The 21569-nt window shown below is 35.7% G+C and overlaps 1 protein-coding gene across 1 annotated transcript in view; it reads left to right on the top strand.

Moving 5' to 3' along the window:
- PSME4 (proteasome activator subunit 4) overlaps nucleotides 1-21569 on the top strand; it is a gene marked incomplete at its 5' end in the record, with an annotated part of 112963 nt that overhangs the window by 49097 nt on the left and 42297 nt on the right. The window contains 13 exons of the mRNA XM_080812619.1: nucleotides 1297-1389; nucleotides 1949-2214; nucleotides 4931-5117; nucleotides 6052-6141; nucleotides 6918-6982; nucleotides 7243-7393; nucleotides 8187-8285; nucleotides 8505-8574; nucleotides 9025-9092; nucleotides 10162-10377; nucleotides 10971-11128; nucleotides 12529-12624; nucleotides 20023-20078. Coding sequence (XP_080668745.1) covers nucleotides 1297-1389; nucleotides 1949-2214; nucleotides 4931-5117; nucleotides 6052-6141; nucleotides 6918-6982; nucleotides 7243-7393; nucleotides 8187-8285; nucleotides 8505-8574; nucleotides 9025-9092; nucleotides 10162-10377; nucleotides 10971-11128; nucleotides 12529-12624; nucleotides 20023-20078 — 1615 coding nt within the window. The remainder of the gene's footprint in view (nucleotides 1-1296; nucleotides 1390-1948; nucleotides 2215-4930; nucleotides 5118-6051; nucleotides 6142-6917; nucleotides 6983-7242; nucleotides 7394-8186; nucleotides 8286-8504; nucleotides 8575-9024; nucleotides 9093-10161; nucleotides 10378-10970; nucleotides 11129-12528; nucleotides 12625-20022; nucleotides 20079-21569) is intronic.

The following is a 21569-nucleotide window of genomic DNA, read 5'->3' as shown; positions in this document are numbered from 1 at the left end:
CATGGGGCGCCTGGGTGGCTCAGTGGGTTAAAGCCTCTGCCTTCGGCTCAGGTCATGATCCCAGGGTCCTGGGATCGAGCCCCGCATCGGGCTCTCTGCTCTGTGGAGAGCCTGCTTCCTCCTCTCTCTCTGCCTGCCTCCCTGCCTACTTGTGATCTCTCTCTCTGTCAAATAAATAAATAAAATCTTTAAAAAAAAAAAAAAAGAAAAGAAAAAAAGATCATGAGAAATGCAAGATTTTAAAACTAAATTGTAGTTCTTTAGGGCTATCAAACTTGGTAAGATGAATGATAAATTTTTTTCTTCATTTTTTTCCACCAGGCTGTATTCTTTTTTTTTTTTTAAGATTTTATTCATTTATCCGACAGACAGAGGTCACAAGCAGGCAGAGAGGCAGGCAGAGAGAGAGAGGGAAGCAGGCTCCCTGATGAGCAGAGAGCCCGATGCGGGGCTCGATCCCAGGATCCTGAGATCACGACCTGAGCCGAAGGCAGAGGCTTAACCCACTGAGCCACCCACGTGCCCCCACCAGGCTGTATTCTTGTTTGGTGTATTTATTTTGGTAATAGATTAAGAAAAATTTTTCTTTTGAGTCAAAATGTGGTCAAATATAACAGGTTTAATAATTTGAAACATTTAGGAGTAAAAATAAAATATTGGAATGTATTTATGTAAATCTCACTTCTTCATTTCCTGCATTAAGAAAGTCACTTCTTAGGGGTGCCTGGGTGGCTCAGTGGGTTGAGGCCTCTGCCTTCGGCTCAGGTCATGATCCCGGGGTCCTGGGATCGAGTTCCGCATCGGGCTCTCTGCTCGGCAGGGAGCCTGCTTGCTTCCTCCTCTCTCTCTGCCTGCTTCTCTGCCTACTTGTGGTCTCTGTCTGTCAAATAAATAAATAAAATCTTTAAAAAAAAAAAAAAGTCACTTCTTAAATCCTTTAAGGAATGCTTTTTATGCCTGATTTACCCCTCTTGGTTATTTTAAAACAGTCTTAGTGACAAAAGTTATTTCACTGCAGAAGACTAAAATATGCTGATACTCTAAATTGAAAGATCTCTTTTCACTTATCTAATTTGGTGTCAGTTGTCCTTATTTTTAGTAGAGTGTTTTAAATGGAAGATTGTAGGAAGTTCACTGGGGAATTGTTTTTGACTCTTACATTGGGGTAGAATTGTTTTTTGTCAGCAGAATGGATGTGTACCACGTTAGAGAGGTATGTGTAGGCTTGGGCCTATTGATTCCTTCAGTTTTCCACTGTACTGTGGGTACTGATACTTTGTACTTTTATTTGAATAGGGTGGACCAAGTAAACTAGTGCAAAAACACTTGTCTGGTTTGTTTAATAGCATCACATCTTTTTACCATCCCTCAAATAATGGGCGCTGGCTGGTGAGTATGTTCATTTTTTATTGTAGAGTTTGGAAATTCTTAAAGATATGGTCACACATTTCTTTAAAAAAAAATGGTTACACATTACCTATTGTATAAAACCTATAATACATTTTCTGTTCGTCATATAAATTTGGCTATATATAGGTCATTACGTTCAAATTAAGTTACCATGTTCATAGAACATAAAAATAAATGAAGATAATACTGGTCCAATAACTGGTGACAAAATGTCACATTCTGGCAAAAGAAAGGAATGTCAGTTGTGGTTTCTGGTTTTTTTTTGTTTTTTTTCCACATTGCCTGGTTAAAATGATTTTTCATGTAATGGAAAATTCACCTGGTGTTGGAAATTAAAATTGAAGTTTGAAACGCATTTTTATGATCAGTAATTTAATTGACAATAGCATTTTATTCTAGCTAGTTATGCCATTTATGTCTTTGTAATAGATTGTAAGAGTGTTATTTTAAGAATCTTTATTTGGAGACTAGAAAGGAACCATAAATATCTGTGTGGGAAAGAGAACCTACCTTGGACTTTCTGCTTCTGTGTCCCCAGAACAAGTTAATGAAACTACTTCAGCGGTTGCCAAACAGTGTTGTTAGAAGATTGCATCGTGAAAGATACAAGAAGCCTTCTTGGTTAACTCCTGTGCCTGATAGCCATAAGCTTACTGATCAAGATGTTACAGACTTTGTACGATGCATTATTCAACCTGTCCTCTTGGCTATGTTTAGCAAAACTGGTAGTTTAGAAGCAGCCCAGGCTCTGCAGAATCTTGCACTCATGAGACCTGAGTTAGTAATACCCCCTGTACTTGAAAGGTAAGTGGAGTTTTACATGTTTGGTTGAAGCCTCAGCTGTGGCTGCAGCTGTTCTGGTTATCCCTTCCTTCTACTCTTCTGTTCTGCATGGTTTTCTTTTGTGGCTTTTGTTTTGCTTTCTCGGTACTTATTCTGGTTCCTTATAGGAGAAGCAAGGCATTTTAACGTACTGATTGGTAACTTGATAAAGGTTTACTGGAGATAAAAGAAAATTGACACAAAGTGGATAAAATAGTTTTGGATTATTGGCACATTTTTACTCATAAATTATGGGGTGCCTGGCAGGCTTACTTGGTGGAGCATGTAACTTTTGATCTTGGGGTTGTGAGTTTGAACCCCATGTGGGGTGTAGAGATTACTAAAAAATAAGATCTTAAAAAAATAAGATCTTAAAAAATTAATTAATAAGCTAATTAATTAAGCTCTGGCTGCTTTTACATCAAAACGTATCACTAAATATTGAGAAGTGAGTTTGGATGTCTTTTATTTCTTAGAAGCAGTGATAGAGAAGAAAATTTGACTATCTTTATTACTTTAATATATGCATAATCTTATGTGTATTATGTCTAGTGTGAATTTTATTGCATTCATTTTGTTTCATATGTTGAACTAGTAACAAAAATAATTTTCCCTTTGCCGAGTTACTGTCACAATATAGGCCTTCTGTGCTTATATAATATTACTTAAGCTTTCTGTTAATTCCTCTGCTGCCTGAACTTGAGCTTTATGATTTTTCTCTTAATGTCTTACTCAAAAATAGAAGAAGAATGTTAGTTTTTAGGGCCCGGAAGGGTCTAAAGGGTCTGAAACAGATTTGTCGAAGATCCTTAGTGACAGAATGCAAGTGACAGCCTATTTTCTGACTTAAAATTAAAATGGGATAATTGGGCACATTTGCTTGGAGTTAGATATCCTGCCAAAGGTCTTGACCAAAATAGGGCTCCATTATTTATAAATTTGAGTTGCTCATCTTATCTTGCCCTGTTCTCATTGCCATAAATACTCAAGTTAAGCTGTACTTCATTTTCCAAACCTCTCCCTTTCTGTGTGCACTTTGTAGGCACAGAAACTCTTCCAGCACAGATAATTAGGAAATGAAATGGGGAAGTTAGGCAGTTTTTATGGTCTGAACCCCCAGTATTCTTTGCTCTTTGGCCTTCATGTGGTAGCAGAAGCTAACAGTTCAGTGGCAGGTCCCTTGACATTGCTTGTTGAGGAGAGACTTGCCTCTAAGGAGGGACTTCATTTTCTTGCATAGTTAACATTTTGAAGATTGGAGTGTTTTTGTAATTCTTGGCTTTCCCTTTGTTTTGCCTTATTTTAATGTTTTCCAGCTGACAAATTATGAATAGAGAGATATATTTTTAGTAGAAGAAACAAAGCTTACAAATACAAGTAAATGATGAATCATGAACTCTACCTCTGACACTAATAATACACTGTATTTTAATTAATTGAGTTTAAATGAAGTTAAATTTAAAAAAAAAAAGTATAAGTAAAATTATCCATCATGTTTTTCTTTAGTTTTCAATTTTGGGACAAATTTAATAGCATATTAAATGATACATGCTTGGCCAAGAGAAGTATTTTGAAGGTTTTTTTTCTTTTTATAAAAGCAAAAGTCCTTTGGGGGCACCAAGGTGGCTCCGTCGGTTGAGTCTGACTCAGGTCATGATCTCAGGGTCATAAGATGGAGCCCTGCCTTAGGCTTCCTGCTTGGTGGGGAGCCTGCTTAAGATTCTCTCTGTCTCTCCTCTCTCTCTCTCTCTCTCGCTCTTGCTCTCATTCTCTTTCTGTCCCTCCCTATCCCCCCTTTCCCTCCCCTTCTGCCTTTCCCCTGTGTGCCTGTGCTCTCTCTCTTCTTTAAAAAAAAAAAAAGCAAAAGTCCTTTAAAAAGTAAAAATGGAGAAAATAAATTTTAGGTTCTGAATTTGTATCCCCTACAGCCTCTGTTAAAGAGCTGGTTTGCTTTCTTTACCTTCTAAAGCCTAAGCTTGGTTGGTTTTTAAAATTGTGATTATAAATACTCTTTTTTTCCTACTTAAAATGAAATTTCCCTTATTTTTTCTGCATAAGAGAAACTTAAAATGACTACATTTTAGATTTTTTTCTTCCTATAGAACAGATTCTTAAAAATGAAATTGCTGTGTGAATGTTCTTGTCTTACTTGGTGATCAAAGATTGTATTTGTATTATTCTCCCTCGTTTATTAAATCAGGAATCTTCGCGTATGTTTCTAGAGCTGATGTCTAATTTTAAAATACCAGTCCTTTTAAAAGTGTAAAATAGGAGAAATTTCAGCATTTTAGTAAAGATTGTTTTTCCTGTAAAAGGGAACAATAGGATAGTTGTCACTTGTTATTCCTAAATTCTAATAATTGCTGACCATTAGATTAGAATCAGTTATTGGAATGTGGATGTGGATTCAGATGGCTGAAATAATGCAAAATCTGCCAGTTCATGTTCTTTTTCACTGTGGAATTTGCGTGGAGAAAGGTGGTGAGGGGATGGAGGTTGGGGAAACTCGTGCCTTTCCTTTATGTGTGTGATTCTGTTAACCTTGAAACCAGGTATTCATTCAAAATACTCTGCTAGCTACCAGCTTTAAGGCTAACAGGCAGTTTATGAATTTGGTAGATTTAATGTATTGTGCATGTTTATCTGTAATGGAACTGTTTTTTGTTTTTTTGTTTTTTAATTATATTTTAAACTGTAGAACGTATCCTGCACTAGAGACTTTAACAGAACCTCACCAGCTCACAGCTACTTTAAGTTGTGTAATTGGAGTTGCCCGAAGTTTGGTATCAGGGGGCAAGTGGTTTCCTGAAGGTCCAACACACATGCTACCTCTGTTGATGAGAGCATTGCCTGGGGTGGATCCAAATGACTTTAGTAAATGCATGGTAAGCATATTTATTATTCTGTTTTGTGTCTGAGTTCTAATTGTGTGAATAGGCATCCTTTCAAGTTCTGTTCAGACTTTTTAGAACATCATTCAATGTAAATTAGCTAAGTTTACATCCTTTGTAAGTAATTTGCCATAACCTGGATACATTTAATCATCGTAAGATATTTTTGAAGCTCGTTATATATTTACTGTTTTCCTTGAGCAAAAACCTTAAAAATCTTAGCATATGATCATTTGTACTTCCCTCTGTCTACACTGGTGACAGGAGGCATGATAAAAGCTGCTGGGTGCAAAATGCCAGGTCCCGTTTTATACATACGTTTCTTGACTTAAGAGTTGCTCACCTTCCCTCTTGCCCAATCTCTTGCTTTTGCTTCAGTGTATTCTGTTAGTGTTACATCTTAAGGTGGGGGGGGGGAAGTAACTTTTCATTGACAAAAGGTTGGAGAATGTTGTGCTTAAACTTAATAAATAACCATGAAAATAAACTTAGTATAACTTTACTACTAAAGTAACAGCTGCTTAATTAAGAGGAACCTTAAAATATTCAATTCTAGGTGAAAAATTTCCAGAAAGACTATTGTGGGATTTTCCTCAAAATAATTTATTTGGGGGGCGCCTGGGTGGCTCAGTGGGTTAAGCCTCTGCCTTCAGCTCAGGTCATGATCTCAAGGTCCTGGGATCGAGCCCTGCATCGGGCTCTCTGCTCAGAGGGGAGCCTGCTTCCCCTTCTCTCTCTGCCTGCCTCTCTCTCTGCCTACTTGTGATCTCTTTCTCTCTCTGCCAAATAAGTAAATAAAATGAAGGGGAAAAAAGCTTTATAAAAAAAATAATAATTCATTTGGGTACTTTATTGTAGCTTATGGTGTACTTGTATTTTTGAACTATAGTTACATAATTAGTGTTAAATTTTTTGCATCTTCCCATAGATCACATTCCAGTTTATAGCAACATTTTCCACTCTGGTGCCTTTAGTAGATTGTTCATCTGTACTACAAGAAAGAAATGACCTCACAGAAGTAAGGATGCTTTCTGCTTGTAAAAGGATTGGTTAACTGAGTTGTAACTCTTATTGTAAATGCATAGTAATATTTGATAGTTTAAATACTAGTAGTTTAAAATGACTCTTTCTTGGCTAAAATGATATAAGTAGAGGACCAGGTCATTGGTAAGATAGTCTGGCAGAGCGCCCACCAAAGGATATAGGTCAAAATTAGGTTATTTTTGTAAACAAGTGATATCTAGAGGTGTATTTACATTTTTGTCACTTTTAATTTTTTGTTAAGTGGAGATAGTGGTGGGTTTTTGTTGGTTGGTTGGTTGATTTGGTTTGGTTTTGGTTTTGGTTTTTCTGGTTTTTTGAATTTAGGAATAAATTCATTGAGAGGATTGATACCTAATGAACAGACATTTTCTTCATTACAGACTGATTCTTTTAGAACTATTTTCTTTATTGTAAGCATGTTTCTACTTTTGTTATTTGAATGTTCAGGTAGTAGGAGAGAATCCTGTTGTATACATACACTAGAAACTCGAAAACTGTAGTTGATAAAGATGGCTGTTTGACTTCTGGTTTTGGCCCTTGTAAAATATGTTAATTACTTCTTACTTTGGTTCCTGGAAAGTAGTAGATTGAGTTATTCTAAATTGATGCACAATTATGGTGCTATTTCTCACCATACTCAATACAATAATAGAGTGTTAAATCTATTTTATAGACCATAATTGAGTTTTTGTAGTCCTGAGAAAAATTCAAGGACTATTTTTAATTTTTCTCCACATTGAAATGTCATAGGTGGAACGAGAACTTTGTTCAGCCACAGCTGAATTTGAGGATTTTGTCTTACAGTTTATGGACCGGTGAGTATGTACCCCAGACCTGCCCCTTTATTAGACATTCAGAGAGATTACTGTCCTGTCCCAGCAACTTGCAGCCTGTACATAGCCACTGTCCCAGGACTGAACACCTGAATTTATAAGAAGACAGTTGATAGTGAGCCATGCCCAAATGGTGGAATAGCTATCACTTAAATAGTCATGACAGTGAAGACTTACGTAATCATCAAAAACATGAAACTAGTTTTTAGTTGCTAAACTTATACTTTCTTTGGATTGTTTAGATGTTTTGGACTTATAGAAAGTAGCACATTGGAGCAAACAAGAGAAGAGACGGAAACTGAGAAAATGACTCACTTGGAGAGTTTGGTCGAATTAGGTCTGTCTTCTACATTTAGTACAATCCTCACACAATGTTCCAAAGAAATATTTATGGTAAGAGTCGCATTGCTACAAAAAATTAAATCCCAGTCTTGTAGGTTTATTTGTGTGTTTTAAAAACTGAAGTTACAAAAAATAAAAAAAAATAAAAACTGAAGTTACTTTAGGTATTATACCATTTATCCTTTTTCTCATTCTAAATTTTGAGAAAGATAAACAGTGGATTCTCATTATATTCACAAATTTCATATTTGCAAATTCATCTGCTTGCTAAAATTTATTTGTAATCCCCAGATCAGTACTTGTGGTGCTCTTGTGTAGATGTGTAAATGTGGTAAAAAAAAATGTGAGTTACACATGTTCGTCTGAGGTGGAATAAGGTAACGCTCTGCCTTCTTGTTTCAGCTCTGATGTAATCATGCTTTTGTGTCTATTTAGTGCCAGGCACTAAAGTAACCCAGGCGCCCGAAAGTAACATGTTTTAGATAAGCTTTATTCAGGCATGAGTTATAGTGCTGTTGGCTGAGTTCCATGTTAATGAGTTAACAATATATATTAAATGCACATAAAACGAAATTACAAAATTTTTATCAGTGGATGAAAACGTAAGCAGAGGGGCGCCTGGGTGGCTCAGTGGGTTGAGCCTCTGCCTTCGGCTCAGGTCATGATCCCAGGGTTCTGGGATTGAGCCCCACATGGGGCTCCCTGCTCAGCGGGGAGCCTGCTTCCTCCTCTCTTTTTCTGCCTGCCTCTCTTCCTACTTAAGATCTCTCTCTGTATGTCAAATAAATAAAATCTTTTAAAAAATTGCTGATAAGACTTTTTCATTTCTTAAATATCTTAACAGGTGGCCCTTCAGAAGGTTTTTAATTTTTCTATTTCACATATATTTGAAACAAGAGTAGCAGGCCGCATGGTGGCAGACATGTGCCGTGCTGCTGTAAAGGTGAGTTTGGGGTTTTTGGACTGATGAATTAATGAGTCAGTAACCAACAGGTTTATGTGGTTAATTATTTTATACATGCTTGTTATACTTAAAATACATTGTTTCAATAGCAAATTGCAACCCTTATTTGCCTCTGAAAATAGTGCAGGGTATACTTTGTGACTGCTGAATGAATATTCATGGCCTTTCAAAAACTTACTTACACAAATACGTTTTCAGTGCTGCCCAGAGGAGTCTTTGAAGTTATTTGTTCCTCACTGCTGCAGTGTTATAACTCAGCTTACAATGAGTAAGTCATAAGGTTATTATTCTATATTTATAATTTTAGTTTAAAAAGTTTTTTTTTGTTTCTAGAACTCTGTGGGTGAAAATAGATTCTATAAGCTATACAATATTTTAATTTTGTAGTTTGTGGCAGGAATTACTTGAATTAAGGTATCATCCAGGTGACAGCTTAGAAAGTTTACTTTATTAAGTTAGTATTTTCATGCATGCAGGAAGGAAGTGGCCATAAAAAAAAATCAGTCAATTTGTGAGATGTGGAGGAGCAGGTGCCCTGATTTGATGTGTTTATTTTCTTGAAAATGGAATTTTCACCTCCTCTGGAGCAAGTTTAGCTTCATGAAAAAGGAATGAGACTTCTCTTAGCAATTAGAGATACTGAAGACAAATATTTGAAAATGATGCATTTAGTTGGATGTGTAGTTCTTTTTCCCTGATACTCTTTTGCCTTTTTTAGATGATGATGTATTAAATGAAGAAGAGCTAGATAAGGAGTTGCTGTGGAATCTTCAACTTTTGTCTGAGGTATTGTAAATCTTTGTACTAATAAGGAAATATTACTGTGAAGATCATTTGGTTTTAGAATTTTTTTAAATTGACTTTAAAAAAATATGAAAAGTCTGGTTTTTGTCTTTAAGATTTTTGTTTACCATTTATTTGGAGAGAGAGAAAGAGCCTAAGAGAACACAAGTGGGATGGGGGTAAAGGGAGAGGGAGAAGCAGGGAGCCTGACACAGTCACTCCCAAGAGATCGGGATCATGACCTGAGATGAAAGCAGACACTTAATCGACTGAGCCACCCAGGTGCCCCATGTTTGTTTGTTTGTTTTTAAGTAGGCTCCATGCTCAGGGTGGAGCGCAGTGCAGGGCCTGAACCTCCAACCCAGAGATCAAGAGTTTGGATGTTTAACGAACTGAGCCACCCAGGCACCCCAAAGATTTATTTATTTATTTATTTGAGTAATCTCTCCACCGGGTGTGGGGCTTGAACTCATGACCCCAGGTTTAAGAGTTGCATGCTCTACTGACAGCTAACCAGGCACCCTGATACTGAAAAGTTCTAAGTTTTAGATTTTCTTGATACAGCTACAGAAAGTAAGATAATGGCATTTTCTTGTTATCAAGCGAGTCTGATCATTGTTGATGGCTTCATGAGCAGCGAAGTACTTTTTACTGATTAATTCTGATATTGGTAACTCATTACTTGAAAATCTCATCAGATTCGGCAGTTCCTTTTTTTTCTCTCCCGATTTTTTCTCTCTCTCTCTCTCTCCATAAGTTGAGCTGTCAGTCAAACTTCATTTTCCTTTATGGGTTGGCTCACCAACCAATTAATTTTGTCTCTTTGAGAAAATAGATTCTTTGAAAAGGATGGTACTGTGGCATATGAGGGCCTGAATTCAGAGAATCTTGTTTTGATCTTAAGAAAGAATTGTACGAATATAGTTAAAATGACAATTCTAAAATTAATTGAAGTCATTTTAAGAGACACTGTTACTGTTTTAGACTAGTAGCTAAACATTGTCTGTTGCATTGATTATTGATTCTTAATCTTTTCACCAAAATATCTTCAACCATTTTCTTCCTCTTTTAGATTACTCGAGTGGACGGGAAGAAGTTGCTTCTTTATAAGGAGCAACTTGTAAAGATTCTCCAAAGAACCCTCCATCTAACCTGTAAGCAGGGTTACACTCTGTCCTGTAATCTTCTGCATCACCTCCTTCGCTCTACTACCCTTATCTACCCGACAGAGTACTGCAGTGTGCCAGGAGGCTTTGACAAGCCTCCTTCCGAATACTTTCCCATCAAGGCAAGCATTTTCAATAATTAAGAATCCAAGTACCTACTGGGTTATTTTTCTAAGGATCCAGAGTGGGTTTTTTTTTTCTTCCATGTTGTGTGTGAAGGTATCACTTTTTTATTTTTGAAGTAGATCATTAAAATTACTGGAATGTTTTAAACTTGGCAAGTGTAACATAGCACAGAAGCAGTTTTTTCTTTTCTGTTGGGCTATGAATCAGGTTGGTATGTTGTATGTAACTTGTATATTTCATATGATTTTATTGGGAAACTCAGTAACTTTATAAGCTTACTGTTACTCTTAAGTAAACTCATATTTGAGTGGCTCTTCCAGGAGACTTTACTGGAGTGATAATGAAGGGGTAATGAGTTTTGTGCCTCTTTTTTAGAGAGAGAGGGAGAAAAGGTGGGGAGGATCAGAGAGGGAATCTTAAGCTGGCTCTTTGTCCAGCTCTGGGACTCGATCTCACAACCCTGAGAGAGCAAAACCAACTGAGCCACCCAGGCACCCCTTCCTGGAAGACCTTTTAAGTTACATGTACACATTTATTTGTTTTTTTCTCCAATTTCACAGTTTGCTGAACAAATACTGTTCTTTTGTAGGACTGGGGTAAACCAGGGGATTTGTGGAATCTGGGCATCCAGTGGCATGTTCCTTCATCAGAAGAAGTGGCTTTTGCCTTCTATCTGTTGGACTCTTTTCTTCAGCCTGAGCTCATCAAACTCCAGCACTGTGGTGATGGAGAACTTGAAATGTCCAGGTTAGTTTTCTTTCATAAACACTTAAGTGTTTTGTGGTTGCAGACTGAGAAAAATCTTTTTGTGTCTTTCCCTTTCTCTTTGCCATATCTGATGTATTCATTTTTGGTGTTTGTTTATATCTGCCATACATATAATTTAAAAACCATTTAATATGGTGTGTAACAAATTTTGTCACAATATTTAAACCTTTCAGGGGCACCTGGGTGGCTCAGTGGGTGAAGCCTCTGCCTTCGGCTCAGGTCATAATCTCAGGGTCCTGGGATCAAGCGCCGCATCCGGCTCTCTGCTCAGCAGAGAGCCTGCTTCCCCCTCTCTCTCTGCCTGCCTCTCTGCCTACTTGTGATCTCTCTCTGTCAAATAAATAAATAAAATCTTAAAAAAAAAAAAATTTAAGCCTTTTAAATAGAAAAACTCATTTTTTTAATAGTTTGCTTTTTGAGACTTTTGCTTAGCAGTTTGACTTGTGCATCTTTGGGGAGGTATATGGAAATGCTTGTTTTTTAGATTCAGATTAGATTTTGGGGGGTTTTTTGTTTGTTTTTGTAATTCATATTATTGACATTAATGTTACTTAGTGAAATATTTCTGTGAGCTTTTTTTTCTTTCCTAAGAAGCTTTAAGAAAAAATAGTTATAAGATCATTAGACTTTTATAGTTTGAATCTTTGGACATTCCTAAAATAATAGTAAGAAAATTACAATGTGTGAAATACCAGGAAATTTTAATAAGCAAAATCAGTAGGAATGGTTTGGAGGAGGAAAGAAGTATGACTGGTGATGTCTGAACTGCTTTTTGGAGTAAATGTTTAACTAGTCCTTTCTTTCTTTCTTTCTTTCTCTCTTTATTTTTTATTTTGACAGAGAGAGATCACAAGTAGGCAGAGAGGCAGGCAGAGAGAGAAGGGGAAGTAGGCTCCTGCTGAGCAGAGAGCCCAATGTGGGGCCCGATCCCAGGACCCTGAGACTATGACCCGAGCTGAGTACAGAGGCTTTAACCCACTGAGCCACCCAGGCACCCCTAACTAGTCCATTTTTAAAAATTGGAGTATGCTGGAAGAGCTTCTGTAATACTGTTTTCCCTTTTTGTTACTGGTAGCAATCTTTGGGTACATAGGTGATGACATTCAGAATTGATTCACAGAGGGCAGTCAGTTGCCATTGTTTCTGATTATTTAGGACCTATTTAATCCTAAGTAGGTCTGTACCATATTACCAATATAAACAGTGTTGATTACCTTGTATTGTTAAGTGGGTCAACTGAAAACATTTGCCATTTCTTGGCCTTAATTTTGTATATCCCCACTTAAGGTTCTTGTACTTCACCCTAGACTCTCCAAAGCCTTTTGTTAGACAGCGATTTGGAATCTCCTAAAATATGAAAATACCTTTATCTTTTCCAGAGATGATGTTCTACAGAGTCTAACTATAGTACACAACTGTTTAATTGGCTCAGGAAACCTCCTACCTCCATTGAAAGGAGAGCCAGTTACTAACTTGTAAGTAAAAATAACTACTTTACATATTTTGCTGTTTTGCCATTTGGTGTGTATTTTAAGTCTTAGTCACATAATGAGTCACTGGTTTTATTATTGGTGTTGTTTCTGTATCACTTTAACCTTTTTGTTGTTATTAGACCAAAAATACCTGAGACAGAATATAGGTCTATAAACTGTAAGGCTTTTATCAGATTTTCATATGGTACCAGGATAGGATAATTTTGAATGTTAATCAGTTTAAAAATATCAATACTAAGTTCATCCTCTAGTTTCTGAGTTAAGATAAAATGCTCTTTTTTAAAAAAAGAAAAAGAAAAATATTTTTTTTTGGTTTGCAATCAGTGTTCATTAGGGATCTTATAGGAAAAATCTGCGTGTTTTTACATAAAAATTTGTTGTGTTATTTTGAGCTTTAAAATTGTACTAAGTTGTTTTTATGAATTTAAGTGCTTTTCAGACTATTACAGTTTTGAATGAATGCCTTGATTTAGTCCATTGTCAGTGCAGTCATTTAAGTTGGAAAAAATTGAGCTTAAATGAAATCAGCAATATGTAATGTGAGCTCAACTTACTTAGTAGTGAGATGCTAGTTGCAGGTCTAGTTTCAGTATACTGCCTTAGATCGTTCTCTCTCAACATCAACATCTCATTGCTGAGCAAGTTCATGAAAATCACATAAAAACGAGTAAGTAACCCCTGCCCTCTCAAAACACACAAAGGGAAGAAATACTTGTTGATTTGCAACAAAAATCTTAAAAACTTCAAGGAGTGGTTTTAAAATGTGGCTTGCTTGTCTTTTCCATATTTTGTATAATCATTGTTTGGGGTCATACTTTCTCCTGGTTCGTTCGTACTTCACTCTAAAACCTGTTCCTAGGCACTGAACTTTAGATTGCTTGTTAGATTTGAGAGGGAGAAGTAGGGTCATCTCAGGTAAGGAAAACTGTTTTAAGTTTGTCTAGGAATTTGCTGAGTTCTTTGAAAGCACTTTTGGTTTTCATCAGTATTGTAGTTTGATTTAGGGGCAATTTTACCAAAATTTATCTTTTTTAAGAGAGATTGATTTTACACATTATTTAAAAGTGAGAGACTCACAAAAATGGTTTTGATTTTCCTAATGATCTTAACAGTCTATAATATGGTGGGAATTGAATTCTTACGGCATGCTGAAAACCTCTTTCGTACGAAACAGATGTATTACATCAGTAAATTTAGTTCTGCTTGAACATGTTGACAATGGAGCTTTGGGAATTTAATCCATTAAGAGCCAAAGGATGTGTCTTCTGTATATATGATTAGAAGATTTTTAGTTTTAAGTGATCCTTAGGACGCACTGCTGCAGGGTCCCCTCAGGAGGCAGAGAGGTTTCTGGTGCAGTTCTTTTTTTTTTTTTTTTTAATATTTTATTTATTTATTTGACAGAGAGAGATCACAAGTAGGCAGAGAGGCAGGCAGAGATAGAGGGAGGAAGCAGGCTCCCCGCCACGCAGAGAGCCCGACGCGGGGCTCGATCCCAGGACCCTGAGATCATGACCTGAGCCGAAGGCAGAGGCTTTAACCCACTGAGCCACCCAGGCGCCCTCTGGTGCAGTTCTTTACTATGAACATATTTAATGTTTATGCCACGTGCCCTACACTAGCAAGTTGAAACAAGGTCTTTATCACTTTGAAATAAAAGTGCATCGGGACAAAAGTTCCTTGTAATTGGTTATGATGAAACCAGTTAGGTTTGTAAATAAGGAAAAGAATATGGTGTTAAAAACATTTTATGAATGGACGTTATTAGCTTTAAAATTGATCCTGAGTATCCTTTGTAGGTTTTTCCCAGAAAAGTTGAGAAGGAAAGGTAATTTAGACTGAAAAGTTTTGTGTTTCAGAATTTTCACTTTTAGGGTGAAAATTTAATGTAATAAGACATAATGAGGTAATACAAAATTACATTTACTATATATAATGTTAATATATTTTAATAACTTACAAGTATAAATATGAAATGTTTTCTGGTATATTTAATAATACATAATAAATACAGAACGAAAACCTCAGTTGTTTTAATCATTGAACAATACACATTTTTAGGACTCTTTTTATATAGTTACATCTAGGCAGGGATAATGATTATATGAAGTAGAATCAAAGATTAATGAGCAGCCCTTTGCCTTTGAATCATCAAAGAGAGGATTTAAGAAGTCTTTCCGGGACTTTTAAATAATTCTTACCAGAATCCTTTCCTTTAAAACCAGTTTCTAACTGATACCTCCTTCATCTGAAATCTTAACTTATTTTTACATTTTCTTTATATAAATCTCAACTTTTTTTGCAGGTAGCAAATTAGTTCTTACTAAAGTATCATAAAATAAAGTTAGCTTTTTAAATTAAATTCAGAAATGCTTATTTTAATATAGGTCTATAGTTGTTAAGATTTCTAAATGTAAATTGATTTGAAAAAGCTAATCGGGGGTTCTTGGCTGGCTTAGTCAGAGGAGCATGCGACTCTTGATCCTTGGTGTCGTGAATTTAAGCCCCATATGGGTATAGAGATTACTTAAATAAATAAAACTTTAAAAAAAGCCAAAACTAATCAAATGATTTCAATCAGTGGTGCCACTGTTCTGTGATAATATATCATACCTCCTAGTGTGAAGAAAGAATATCTGTAGCATAATTCTTGGAGATTATTAGCAGCAGGTCTCTATAAGAAATAGAGTAAAATATACCAGGTGGGGGAGAAAAGGAAACATATACTTGTGACAAGTTCACTAATTAGTGTAATGCCTGAGGTGCCTGAGGAAGTCACTCTTGTTAATAACAAACAATTTGGCTGTGGTATTGTGGGATAGTATGTATTTTCTGAAATACCAGACCGGTTTTTGGAAGCACGTAGCAACTCAGTTTTCTTTAAAATTAGTCTTATATTATTCTTATATATAAATCTCAGTTAGGTAAAAACATTCTAGCTGCTTAATTTTTTTGGTCAGATCTTTCATTATTAACTTTGCCTTGCACATGTGTTAGTAGTATTTGTCCTCTAGAAAATTGCAATAATGAGAAACTGGAAACTTGGTTCAGTTCTGAGTTTTCCTGTAAGAAAATCTAATTTAGTTCCTAGTAGAGTATATGGCATAGTCTTAGAATCCCATTGTTCAGGTAAATGGCTACTAAATGTGCAAACCAATTTTCTGTGCATTGTATTAGAGACTGACAAAATATAAAAACTTAGATGAGTTGATTGTCATAAGTAGAAAGTAATGATGAACCTCATGGTATCTTCATTGTATTTTTTTTGGCCTTTGGCAATATAGGATTACTAAATATCTTGTTGTATATATTAAAAATTTTACTGTTTCAGGGGATAGGTAAACTAGGGTCCCTTGAGGGTAATTAAGTGTAAATTTCTTCAGTACAATTTGACTTTTTGGCAGTTTTGTCAGATACCAAGGTTGCTGAATTAATCTTAAAATGGAACCTCTCTATTTTGCTGTTTGAACCTTTAGTTAATGACTTAATAGAAATATGTGTGGTATAGTTTACACTCCTAGTTCTACCTTTATAGATGTGGAAGTTGGATTATGTCTTTTCAGGGTCATACAGGAATTTTGGACACTTGCCTTTAATCCTGAAATCGTCATTAATTTCTCCTTTTGCAGTCCACTCTTTATAATCTTTTAGGTCTAACCAGCTATCACAAGATGCAAAAAACTAACATCTATAAAAACAGGGTTACTCAAGGTAGAGGAGTCATCATTTTTCATCTCCAATATTTCTTCTTTACTTTGTGCCCCTTTCCTCTGATAGATCTGTTAAGCCATTCTTAGTTAAAATCATTCTTAGGATCTCAGCTTATACTAACTTCTGAGGCAAAGAAAACTTCATAGTTAAGGTCTAAGAGTTGAGACCATTTCATTAATATGTGAAAGGATGTGTTGTTCTGCGATGAGGGGCAGGGCTAGCTAACCTCTCTTGGCACCTCCAGGAAACTACCCAGCTCTGCTGGGGGAGCTGCACACAGAAAAGGAAACAGTTACTACTCCACGGTGAGTAACCCTGTTTTCTCCTTATTTCACCTTCTGACTGTTTTCATTGATTTTTTAAAGCTTGTGTGTCAGACATGGAAATAGTTCTTATGCTCAGAGTTAATTTTAAACCTAGCAACCTTTTGTTCACACGGTAGAGCAAGAGCCAGTTTTTCATTTGTGTTTATAGCTATTATTGATGCCTAGGTTTGAATTGGATAACAGAAGACAGAAATAGGCCAATTGTTTCTTGTGAAAACACTTGTAACCTTGATTGGAAAACAAAATCTGTTAGTATTAGTGGCTTGGTTTTATACCTTTTATGTTTGCTTTCTTCTGGGGGCGGGGGTTGGTTATTGGGAAGTATAGGCTGTTCTTCCAGCTGTAGACAAGAAGTATTGATTACACTAGTTTCATGACAGTTCACTAGCCTTCGTTTGCACATTGGATTTGCATTGTATATTTTGTTTTTGTGTTATTAGTCATTTCTTCCTTTTTCACCGTCCTTTCTCTCCCACAAGTAATTATTTTCATAGTTCTGCTCTAATCAAATCTGGAGAAGATTGCCATCTAGTGGTATAAATAACATAGCTGTCAAACTTCTAGGGCTTTTTTTTTCTTTTCTTTTCTTTTCTTTTTTTTTTTTTGGTGGCACAAATATTGAACACATATTGTTATAAATTAGGTGGCCTGGTGCTGTCTAGTGCTTTGAAGCTGATTTAACTTTGCTTTTGTATAAATGGAATTATTTAAAATATGTTGTGTAGGAATTGTTAGAATTTTATTTAGTTCCTGAGGTCAAATTATTACTGTTTGTAAAATGCACCAGGGAATGAGAAAAATGAATTTCAGTTATAGTGGGGCAGTGATGGTATTTGCTTTAAAATTCTATATATGGCTACTGTAGCTTTTAAATCAGAACTCACATCTGTAAATGTTGATGGCACTTTAAATATGTTCAGTTAAGATTCTGTGCATAACTAAAAGTGACAGCAAGCAATTTTAAGTATCAAAGTGTAGGGCAGTACACATGTACTTAGTGTGGCCACAAAAAGATACAATCATAAAGTCTTACTCGGGTAATGGATACAGATTTGTTTTAGAAAATTATTCTTCTAAAGCCTAGACAAAATATTTAGTATATGTATTTAAGCTTGCTGAGAAACATTTAGTGTAAAACCTGTCAGTCCACTGAGAGTTTAATTAAATTGTTAGAGAAGAAGTGATCTATTAAAACTAAGTCTTAGACAAATAAACATAAAAAGGACTTTGTGATGGATAAGAACAAATAAAGCTGGAATATATGTCTAACCAGATGCCTTTTGTACACTTGAGATATGAAAGATGTGTTTTAGTTCACATTTCAAAAGGAAAGCCAAAGCTGGGTTTATTTAAATGTGCTACTTAATACTTCAAAATCCTCTATTGGTTGAGATATTTTAAAACACTTGTGAGTCAGTGATAATTTTCAGATTTTCTAAGTAGGGAAACAATTCAGAATGACATTAATTTTAAAAATAAGTATCAAGGCTCTTAGATGAGACTCACTTTTAAATGTAATTACAGTATTAATAATACTGGTATTACTAGAGTCAGAAAGGCATAGAAGCAAAACATTTCAAATTCCCAGCTGATAGTCTTTTTTTGTTGGATAGTTTTATGTGTGTACACACACATACCCAGTAAAAATTCAAAATAGCTTAATGTAGTGGTTGCTTTTTTATGTTGTTTGTAAGAATAGTTTTGTGACTAATTAAAATGCATGCTTGGTTCAATATTTTTTGGTACTAGGTACAGACTGGGTAAGGTACAATAGCATTCTTCATGCGACTACTGGTATTTACAGCTGCAGTGAGGAGACATCAACTCTCATGTGATAGCTCATGGCAAGCCTTTTCCTGTGCTATATAGGGAAGGAAGAACGAGTGGGTGGGGGTTAAAATCTTATGCTTTATGCTTGTTACTGTTTGAGCACAGTCTTTTCCTCTTTGGTGGCAAAATCTAATTTCAGTAGAAATGTTAGACTCCTTGAAGTTCATTGTAAAGGAATCTGATTTTATTTTTAACTGACTAGATTCTGGGTACTTATATATTAATTAATCACACACAGTTTTACAGAATGCTCAAGTTTGCAAGATGTTGCCAAAGGCTGAAGTTTTATAGAATGAAAACCAAATTTTACAAATTTGAATTTGAACTTCAAAGTCTCTGAAAAGCAAATCAGTATTTTATATTATAAAATATAACCATTCTTTGTTTATACTCTGTAGGCTTGGTTTGAAACACGAGACAGTATCGTTGCCATCCTAGGTCCTAGATTATGGTGAGGAACATAGTTAAATAATTGGCAGTTTAGTAATCTTAATATTATTACCCATTTAGAGAAATCTAAGAATTCATATCTACCAAATATTAAGATAGAGATAACTTGCTTAATTCAACTTAAGAAAATATAATATAAATGGGGGTATGTTGATTTAAAAATAGTTTTTTCTTCATTACAAGTGCTATGTAGTTCATGAGTGATGAGTAACCAGTCACTATAAAATTTCTTTTTATAACTAATTAGCCTTGTATTAGATAAGCTTACCCCATGTTTCCTTGGCATTTATGCCTATGTTCTTCCTCTTAGAAAAGTTGTTGAATTGATACTGTATCTTGAAATGTTGAAAATTATATTTTTCATTGAAGAAAATTTAGATTTCAGATATAAAGGTTTGTATTCCCTAGTAAAATCTGTTCTTACATACCTTAAAAGTGACTTTTAATTGTTTAATGAGTTTAACTAGCTGGGTCTGGTTCTGTTAATACAATTCTTTGTGGCAGATCTTTAATTAGAAAATGCAGTGTTTTTATGTCTGATCATATTCAAAAGAAAGTAATGGCATTTTAACTGTAGGTGTTAGGAGAGATCAGTTTGGGTGGCTTTAGAGGAAAGGTAATGATTATTTAAAGAAGTTTGTCTGCTATGTATTTTATAATAAAATTTGACTTTAGTTTTTGGTGTCCAGTTTTAACCTTTATTATACCATTATAAAACTGACTTTTCTTTGTATAAATGTATATAAGAGTTTATCATCAGATTTAAGCTTTTACACTTGAATATTGAACATCATTATTATGTTTATTTGGCTGATGAATTTTCCCCCATAAAGTCATTAAATTTAATTAACATTTTCTTTAAGATGAACAATACTGTCCTTACTGACACATAACATTAATCTTCAGAAGGGCAGAGTAGAGAGTTGAAGTATTGAAGATGAGAAATCTGTTTGTTAAAAGAACATCATCTTTGTTTTGATTTAAATATTCTAGCAATGACACTTCCCTTTAATCTTTCTTATTGATATTATTAATAAATGCAAGCACTCTTGTTTTTATACAGGGTACCAAGTATGGTGTCCTTGGAAGAGACAAAGTTGTATACTGGACTTGAATATGGTATGTAAATTATAATCTGAGTAAATCTTGTATGGACAGTTTTTGTCAGTTACTCTATAAGGGTTAAAATGGTCAGAAAAAGATAAATACCATATGATTTCACTCATACATGGAATTTAAGAAACAAAATAGATGAACATAGGGGAAGGGAAAGTAAAATAAAATAAAATAAGATGAAAATAGAGAGGAAGGCAAATCATAAGAGACCCTGAACTCCAGGAAACAAACTGAGGGTTGCTGGAGGGGTGGTAGGTGGGGAGAAGGGGTACTTGGGTGATAAGCATTAAGGAGGGCATTTGATATAATGAGCGCTGGATGTGATATGCAACTGATGAGTCACTAAATTTTCTTTTTTAAGATTTTATTTATTTATTAGAGAGAGAGATCACAAGTAGGCAGAGAGGCAGGCAGAGAGAGAGGGAGAAGCAGGCTCCCCACTGAGCAGAGAGCCTGATGCGATGCTGGGTTCTATCCCAGGACCCCGAGGTCACAACCTGAGCCAAAGGCAGAGGCCTAATCCACAGCCACCCAGGCGCCCGAGTCATTAAATTCTACTCCAGTAACTAATAATATAGTAAATATCAATTAAATTGAATTTAAAATAAGGAATTAAAAAAAATTAATACAGCCACTCTGGAAAACAGTATGGAGGTTCTTCAAAAAGTTAAAAGTAGGGGCTCCTGGGGCACCTGGGTGGCTCAGTGGGTTAAAGCCTCTGCCTTCGGCTCAGGTCATGATCCCAGGGTCCTGGGATCGAGTCCCACATCGGGCTCTCTGCTCAGCAGGGAGCCTGCTTCCCTCTCACTCTCTCTGCCTGCCTCTCTGCCTACTTGTGATCTCTCTCTCTCTCTCTCTCTCTCTGTCAAATAAATAAATAAATAAATCTTTTAAAAAAAAAAGAAAAAAGTTGAAAATATGACCCAGCAATTGTACTACTAGGTATTTACCCCGAAGATACAAATGTAGTGACCTGAAGGGGTACCTGCACCCCAATGTTTAGAGCAGCAGTGTCCACTATAGCCAAACTGGGGAAGGAGTCAAAATGTCCATCGACAGATGAATGAATAAGGAAGACACACACAATGGAATATTACTCAGCCACAATATAATGAAGTCCTGCCATTTGCAATGATGTGGATGGAACAAGAGGGTATTACGCTAAGCGAAACGACTCAAGAGAGAGGAATTATATGATTTCACTCATAATTGAAGAAACAAAGCAGGATTATGGGGAAGGGAGGGAAAAATAAAATAAAACAACATCAGAAAGGGAGACAAACTATAAGAGACTCTTAATTATAGGGAACAAAGAGGGCTGCTAGAGGAGGGTGGGTGATGGGGGGATGGAGTAACTGAGTGATGGACATTAAGGAGGGCACAGGGTGTAATGAGCATTGGGTGTTATATACAGCTGATGAATCACTGAACTTCACCTCTGAAACTAATAATATACTACATGTTAACTAATGAATTTAAATAATTTTTTGAATT

Source organism: Martes martes, assembly GCF_963455335.1.
Source record: "Martes martes genome assembly, chromosome: 9".
NCBI lineage: Eukaryota > Metazoa > Chordata > Mammalia > Carnivora > Mustelidae > Martes > Martes martes.
The sequence above is the reverse complement of the archived record's forward strand: the minus strand, read 5'-3'. Positions and strand labels throughout refer to the sequence as shown.